Source organism: Neodiprion fabricii, chromosome 7 (assembly GCF_021155785.1).
Source record: "Neodiprion fabricii isolate iyNeoFabr1 chromosome 7, iyNeoFabr1.1, whole genome shotgun sequence".
NCBI lineage: Eukaryota > Metazoa > Arthropoda > Insecta > Hymenoptera > Diprionidae > Neodiprion > Neodiprion fabricii.
The window spans coordinates 12,803,953-12,812,550 of record NC_060245.1 but is presented as its reverse complement, the minus strand read 5'-3'; the positions used below and the strand labels follow the sequence as shown (position 1 = coordinate 12,812,550).

Here is an 8,598-nt window from a genome sequence, read left to right as displayed (position 1 = left end):
TTCCTATCGAATGCAAAAATTCCGACCATTATTTTGAGGACACCCTGATAATACCGTGGTTCAGATGAATACAGTACTTATCGGCCATGCTTCTATCCATCAGTATTGAGGTTATGTATATTATAGTGATACAACCCTAACGGCAGCTAGTGGCACCGCTAGAAGCGAAATTTGCCCTTATTAAACGACGCTCATAATCTTGGCACCCAGCAAGTTCAGACCTCCAGTATGTCGCCAAAAATTGTAAGATAGATCACGTCGTTCAGGCACCGATTCAACGAACTGAGGTTTGAAATCGACCGGGTTACACCCGGGGAAGATTTTTTGAAGTTTCCCTCGTCCCCCATGCGAATTCGGGTATTTTTATTGAATGTATTAAAACTTTTGCAAACGCATAATGATGTTTACTGATTCATTCCCTCCCTTGCCCGTACAAGCTAAAATGCTTCTGGGGATATACTCTACTGGATATGGCGGGTGTTGGCAGTAATAACAATAATAATAATAATAATAATAATAGCAATGATGATAATAATGATAGTCATCGTCGTTGTTGTTGTTATATACTGGGTGAGTTTCAAGAACAGATGTCAACATTCACCGGATATTGAAAACTGTATCAATGAATGTGTTTTTCAATCTCATTTTCAATGAGAGGAATAATAATCAAAGGATTGAGACTAATGCTTGTGGCATAATATTGACAATTTTAAATTACTCATGATGCTTCATTTGACCGTCGACTAAGCCAAACAGCCACGCTGAACATCATGTATATCATTTAATACGCAGTACATATGTGTGTAAAAAGTAAGTGTACGAAACTTTTAATCAATGTGTTACTGTTGTAATTGTGTTGTCTTATTTCAAATCTATACATCGTATGTGTCGGTTGGTCACATATACTGCTTTTTTCTTTGAATAGTGGGCCCTCGTTTTCTAGTTATGTTTTGTTTATTAGTCATCAGTATGACCGACTACGGTTTTTTATCATGGAAACAATAATCGTTTTTTCAAAGCTGCATAATCCTAATAATTATTATATATTGATTATTAACGACAAAAATAAAAAACATAAATGTTTTGTATGTTTTATTGCTGCTTGAATATATATATATATATATATATATATATATATATATATATATATATATATATATATATATATATATATATATTAGGGTGTACCTTATTTGGAATGCTGACGAATTTTGTCAATTTGTGGTGAGAGGGGGGGGGGGGGGGGGGGTTTGTCAACTTCAAATAATTGAAAAACAATCGCCTAATTTTTTTAGATTTTGACTTCAAATCTAACATCTGCCACTAAGAGGGTGGATTTCTCCATTTGAAATACATGTGTTTCAAACACATTCTCATCTTTTTTTATCTAGATGAGTTGCAATTACTCCAGATTACCTAGTATCAGTTGCAGATGTCGTTGCAAGATGCACTTTTGAGACTTTGCGTATGTAGCTTGTTTATGAATGTAATTCAGTACACTGCTTTATTTAGTCAATTAGAACGGACCCAGCCGTCCATGAGATTGATATGCAAGAAACATATCAATTATTTCGCGAGAAAAAATGCTAGAGAGTGCAAATTCGAATAATTTAGCTGAATTGAAAAATTAACGACGGAGCCAGGAATCGAATCCGGTATCTAGAGACGCTTTGCCGGAGACTTACTCCACTAGACCACCTAGCCGTCCTGATTACAATCTCATTAATTTCTCTCATCACCGGAGCAAGTCTCCGGCAAAGCATCTCTAGATACCAGGTTCGATTCCTGGCTCCGTCGTTAATTTTTCAATTCACCTAAAATATTCGAATTTGCACTCTCTTTACCTAGTATCATGATGTGAAATTTCTCAGATATTAGCATTAGCCCTTACCAATACCTCGCAGATATGGATGTCTTCGAACATTGTTACTCTTACAATAAAATATGTACTGAGAATGTGTACGAAACACATGTATTGTTAATAGGGAAATCCACGCTCTTGGTGGCATGTGTTAAGGTTGAAGTAAAAATCTAGAAAAATTAGGCAATTGTTTTTCAATTATTTAGAATTGAATGACGGGGGGGGGGGGGGGGGGGGTCACAAAAATTGGTCAACACCCCAATATATATGTATACTGGGGTGTGCCAAAAAAAATTTCAATCCGTTTCATCATTTCTCATGTAAAAACTGAGTGGTTTCATGTATTATAGGAAGCGCCATCATAGGGGAGTTCTGATAAAAATGTTAAAAGGTGGCTCAGTTAACTAGAAATCATACTGACAGGGCACCTACTGGACTTAATTGATCGAAATCTCCTTTCACGAGGTGAAATTTCATAGCAAATTGAATGAAATACTAAGGTGGTACAGGGATTAAACTAACAAGAAATAATGTTTCAAAAATAAAATTGGAAGATACAGCACTTTTTCTTTTAATTTTATACATTGCACCTGGCGAAAGAAGGTTTAGTCCAATTAAGTCTGGCAGATCCGACATCAGTATGATATCTGGTCGACTGGGACACTTCTGTAACATTTTTGTCAGAGCCCCCATTTGACGACGCTTCTTGTGAGATATGAAAGCACTCATTTTTCTATGGGAAATGGTCAAAGACAGAAGAAAATTTCTTCTTTGCACACTCTAATATATATACATATAATATATCCCTAGTCACTTTCACCAATGAAAACTTCCACATTTCTTACACCGGGTTACTCAGAACCCAGCCACATTTGGAACGTTATTATTGTACCCAACATAACGTTACGATTTGAACAAAATTCTGAGATAAATTTGAACAATTCAGAAATAGACTCCAATCTTAGTTTTAGCCAAAAACGATGGAGGATGTGAGAGAAATACTTGAAGCAGAAAAAGTAAAACAATATGCAATACATACACGAGATCTCTCAGTCCCCAAAGTTTTTTCAGTCATTCTTCATGTTAATTTCACAAACAAACCTGATTCAAGCACGCTGACTTTAAAATTGTACGTTAAAGTCGGTTCTTGGGTCCACTGGATCCCATGTCAGTGACTAGGGATATATGCGTGTGTGTGTTTATTTTTTATTTCTTTAGTTGATATCAATGTAACATATTGCTTTTGAATAGTTTGAATAAATATGTATTGACAGTATAGATATATACATATATATCTTTACTTTTATACACGGATCTGCGAGGAAGAAGGAGAGAAAGGAAGGGTGGGAGGGCGGAAGAGTGGGAGAATGAAAAAGAAAGAGAGAAAGAACGAGCAAAAAAATCGAGTAGCTCACATCACTCTCTCTTTTTTTCATGTGATAAAATACGACATGAAATGTGAATAATGTTGAATCTAAGGGGTTATACGTCGTTCCAAAGAGACGCCAAACTTCCTGACATTACTACATAATGTGACAATTTAATTACCAATAAAATTGTGTATAGCGAAATCGTAATGTTACACACGGTCTACAACATACGCGCATTACACAATTTTTCGGTTCAATGCCTAAAATTATATGTATGTAGGTATTCGATCACAGATTATACACATGATCAACTATTTGACGACGAAAACGACTCGAGTCGCGTTTCATGTGCTTTGACATCATTTATTATCTTACATAGATGTGTAAATTACATCACACTATTTTATTACGGTAGTAATACGAGTAATTATTATGATACGTGATTGTCGCATTTTCTTTCAGACTAGAAAATTTGCATTTCTTAACAGTCTACAAAATTATACATCTTCCTCGTGATTGTCGACGAATATCTAACTTTTAATTTTTTTTTTTTTAATTTCTAATTTACTTATCTGAATTGGCCGTTTTTTAAGTTTATTTTGATTTTCTTTCACGTAAATTAGAACAACCTGTGTCTCGCCTCATTGTGTATAGTTTTTCCAATCATAAATTATTCATGACAAGAATAATCCATTCAATTCAAAATCATTGTATTCTTATTTGGTCGCGCCAGAAGAAAGAAAATTCTGAGCAAATCACAACGTTAATCCTGTGCGGTCGCACTGGGTTGAGTTCATTCCAAGCGAAAATTCACTTAAAAATTCCCGGAAAACTAAAGGAAGGCAGAGTAGGGCTTCTATCACTAAACAAAAATTAGTACAGGTACGGTCCTGCACGCTTCGTCTGGCTGCCTCCATCAGTTAGTCCTTGAGCTATGGCTGTGTGACGAGCGGACGAAATCGACCCATTTTGACCGGCGCGGCATGTGGCTAAAAGTTTCAATTTGATGTTGTTTTTTTTTTTAATACAAAAGTCTTCTAATGGCGCATCAAAGTATGTAAATATACATCTTAATTATCTGATTTATATTTGTCAAAATAAATGACAAGAATGTTTGTTTACAAGAAATGAGATTTTTTTATTTTTTATTTAGTACTAGTTTTAATTTCGAATCTTTTGTTTACATGAAAATAATATTATTTTTGCAGTAATATTGATCGTCGATTTATTTTTCATGAAAATCCTCGATTTCTTTCTCCTTGAAATTATGCATTTCTAAGTAATCCAATAATTCTACTTTTTTCTGTAGAACCGTACAAAGCCTAGTTTTTCTTGAACATTAGGCTGTCCATAAAGACAATCTATGGTAATTTGTTTTTTGGTATAACGCATTCTTTAAAAATGTAATAACATTTGTACTTAAATAATAGTAGATTCACATTATAGAAAGATTTAAGAGTATTCATGAATTTTTTCAGATTTTTTTAAGCAATTTGACACATTGAAAACTGTACGTGGATGTTTTCGACGATATTAAAGTACGAACGCCCAGGGTTAACATCGCATTGACGCAATCTAAGAAGAAGAAACATCGAAAAAATTTTCATCTTGAGAATTGCTTCATTATGTTACATAATATACCCATAAAGCAATGTTTTAGGAATTTATGTTTCAAAAGTCCCACGGGCTTCCTCCAAATCCAGTGTAATAAAATAACCAAAAAATATCAGCTGCGAGATATACTTTTACCAGTTTACAAAACCTGTTTATATTTCAATTTTGTTTGTGCAACTATATTTTACAGTAAATATTTTGAGAGAGAGCTTTCGTTCAGCATCACTAGCATTTGTTTTATCTCCGGTATTTGTAAACCTGACTGGCATTTTCACACATTATTACGATGTCCAAAATATGAACGATAAAACGAGCCGTAAATAATTATACTGAAATAGTTTCAAACCGTGTCGTTATCCATCAATCACCAATTTATATTCGATATATATATATATATATATATATTGTAAAAGTGGCACATGGCATATTCAGGGAACAAAAATTTAACTTTAAGAGATGAATTTTGACGTCATATTTGAAACGACGTGTAATTATTTCATAAGATGATAATATAATATATTAACCAAAATACCGGTTGATGAAATGAAACGTGTACGCATCATGTAATTATGCATGAATAAACACATCAAATCGATAATCAAATGATAATGCTTTCTACTGATTAGTTCCAATCACTACAACGCGTCTATTTTATTTTTGATCAGCGCGTGTATAATATTATATTCATAATGGGCTAACCCCCGTCCTTTAACAGCAGCTTCAATCTGAGATCAAGCTCGCCTGCTTCAAGGGCCCACTTTTCTTTCAACCATCATGGGGAGTCTACATGTTGAGTGCCTAAGGTATGGATGGGGAACAGAGGGTACCATCCAACGGTTAAACGGGTCAGGGTGAGCAGGCCCAAATTAACTTCGGCACCACCAAGGCCTTGGTTACTCCCGAAGCCCATGTTTCGCTCCCACAGCATAACGAGGAGGTTCTTGTCCCTGACGTCACAGCTACCGTATTTCAACGTCTGACAATACTGCGGCTCTCGTGAATGACGCACCACTCTGGTCTTACGTTTTTGTAGCCACCGTTCACCGTCCCGCAAATACGTTTTTACGTATGTGTCTGCGTAGAGAATTGAAATTACATACCGTAAAATCAGAACTTGAATAGTAAATAGGTGTCTGCGGTCATTGCATGTCATCAGCTTGCAGAATTATCAGTTATATTTATCTTCAGCTACCCATTAATTTCACAATTCGTATATTGAAACTTAAACCCAGTTGAGTTGGATTTCCTTGCGAACAACGGAAATAATGGGTCCTTGGAAAGAGTTGAATTGCATATTACAAGATTGGAGTATTTAGTGAATCTTGACGAATATCTTATCGAAGTAATACTGAATCGAAATAATTATTGAATGATGTTTCAAAAGGTATTGGTAGATGAGTGAAATTTGATTTATGCATTATGTTCGTAACGAGTAGTTTAGTAGGATTTATTTCCAATGACAAAACTAACAAACAACTACATAGAGTTAAATTTTTGCACGTCACAAAAGTAATGGGTAACTTGCTTGAATTTTTGAATTTCAAGAATGTTATGGGTGACGCTTAAATTCATTCCCATACGGTAAATCTGATGAGAGATTAATTGAAGTTTACTTTTATGTAAGTCACAAAATTAATCTAAAAAATTTACTTATTACAAAAGTAACGGGTAATTTAATCAGATTCAATAAATGATTGAGTGAAATTGAAAAAAAGCGTTACGCAATCACACTGTAATCGACAGATGAGTGCAGTTTCAAAAATTCTTCCATAGCATAAGTAATACGTAATTTATTGTTGTTTGATGATCGTGTTATGTAATATTATGCAGATTTCAACGTACCAGGTTCGATGGGCTCGCCGGGACAAATTCCTCGTGCACAAACCACTTCGACTTCCAATGTTTCCTTGCCCATGAACAGACCCAGTTTCACTTCTCCATTCGGCACACCTGACGTAGTTGACAAGAAGTAGTAATTTCCGTAGTTTGGAAGGATATTGTTAATTGCCAAATCCCCGAAATAATTCCGAGAATCAAAGCTTACACATGCATTGATGAGTATTTTGTAAATAAACGTCCTGTTATACATACCACAGGTCAATTTAAATCCGCGAGGAGCTATTTGTCCAGGTCCTAATTTTCCGTCGAGGCATTCATTGTCCTTAGCCAATTGACTGCACAGACAAAGAGGCATACTAGATTAGAAGTTACGGCTTATTTAAGGATGGCATGACGATCAGAAATGAAATCCTTATCAACCATGATTTTTAAATGAATTTTCTTGTGGTCTTAGCGTTGACTCCAGCTGCAGTTACAGAATGAAACTTTCGGTAAGAACCCACTCTTAGGGCTTAAGGGGATTTTCAAAATGGAACTACAATGGCAATTTTTGGTTCTATTTATCTGTTTTTAGTTTTGATTGGCATCCAGTAATGTTGTTGGCTCGTAAGCTATACATACCTCCATTTATCTTCATCATCAGACTCGCTGTTTTGATCGAACAGTTTCTCCGGAATATCCAAGACACTCTCCTTGCGCTCACCCCGCCCTGCAAAACATGTCCTCAAGTAATTTGAAACTACTAAATCAGTTTTATCACCCATATATATGAGATAATAACTTGCATGACTTATACTTTCCCCTACGGGTGATCTGATAGTATTATGATCTATGTAATATATTAGGTCTACAAATTAATTCGGTGCTTTTACTTTGGTATTTTGTATCTCTGGTTTGAATTTGAATTTTCTCCCCGCCCTAAGGTAGTTTCAAACAGCAGTAGTAAAAACAATGGAATCCGACAAGGAGCATTTGAGACACTGCATTCTTTTTGCGTTCGAATTGAAAAAAAACGCAGCTGAGGCGACCGAAATGATTTGCTCAGCCGTAGGGGAAGGTGCGGTGATACATAAAACGTGTAAAAAGTGGTTCCAGAGATACCGCAATGGTGATTTTGACCTTGCTGACCGAAAAAGACCTGGCTAGCCGAAAAAATTCGAAGACAAGGAACTGGAGCAGCTCCTGGAAGAAAATCCTACTGAAACGGAGAAAGAACTTGCACACGCTCTCGGAGTTACTCAACAAGCGATTTCCCATCGCTTGCATCAACAACGGAGAATTCACAAGGCAGGCCGATGGGTATGCTCAGCCCGGACAACAAGGAGAGGCGCACTATCTTTGTTATCACGCTTTCAACGGAACGACTTATTGTACAAGATTGTAACTGGTGATGAGAAGTGGGTACATTATGAAAACACGAAAAGAAAAAAATCGTAGATTCAGCCTGGTCAACCATCAACATCCACAGTCAAAGCCAAGGGACATGAAAAGTGTGCTCTATTAGGAGTTGCTGAAACCGGGTGAAACTGTTAATGCTGCGCGATATCAAGAGCAACTCAAGCATTTGAGTGACGAAATTAAAGTGAAATGACCGTATACGGGAAGTGGGGCAGGCAAGTGCTCCTGATGCACGACAATACAAGGCCACACACCGCAAGGTCGACCAAAAACGCTGTAAAGTTATTCGCTGGGAAGTTCTCCCTCACGCGGCTTATTCACCAGACATGGCTCCTACAGACTACCACCTGTTCCGGTCTCTTCTACATCACCTTTCGGATACGCACTTCAAGTCAGTAGAGGAGGTTGAAGAAAGCATCGCAGATTGCATCCAATCAGAACCACGATCATTTTACCGTAAAGAAATTCGCGAACTACCTGAAAAATGGCACAAATGTGTCAAAGGTGACTGCGATT

The 8,598-nt window shown here is 36.3% G+C and overlaps 1 protein-coding gene across 1 annotated transcript; it reads right to left on the bottom strand.

The window, feature by feature from the left end:
* Positions 1-5,617: 5,617 nt before the first annotated feature.
* Positions 5,618-7,448, bottom strand: LOC124187030 (regulating synaptic membrane exocytosis protein 4-like). Its single transcript, XM_046579274.1, has 4 exons — positions 7,306-7,448; positions 6,937-7,019; positions 6,688-6,795; positions 5,618-5,919 (listed from the first exon to the last, which is right to left on the bottom strand). The coding sequence occupies exons 1-4, from the start codon at positions 7,446-7,448 to the stop codon at positions 5,618-5,620; spliced, it is 636 nt and encodes a 211-aa protein (XP_046435230.1).
* Between the last annotated feature and the right edge of the window lie 1,150 nt (positions 7,449-8,598).

Excerpts from the sequence above, each read along its gene's own strand:
- LOC124187030 (XM_046579274.1), bottom strand. The coding sequence starts at position 7,448 with ATGGGTGATAAAACTGATTTAGTAGTTTCAAATTACTTGAGGACATGT. Across the intron at positions 6,796-6,936 it reads CGGATTTAAATTGACCTGTG|GTGTGCCGAATGGAGAAGTG; the intron begins GTATGTATAACA and ends CAACTACGTCAG. Across the intron at positions 5,920-6,687 it reads CGGCGAGCCCATCGAACCTG|ACACATACGTAAAAACGTAT; the intron begins GTACGTTGAAAT and ends TTCTCTACGCAG.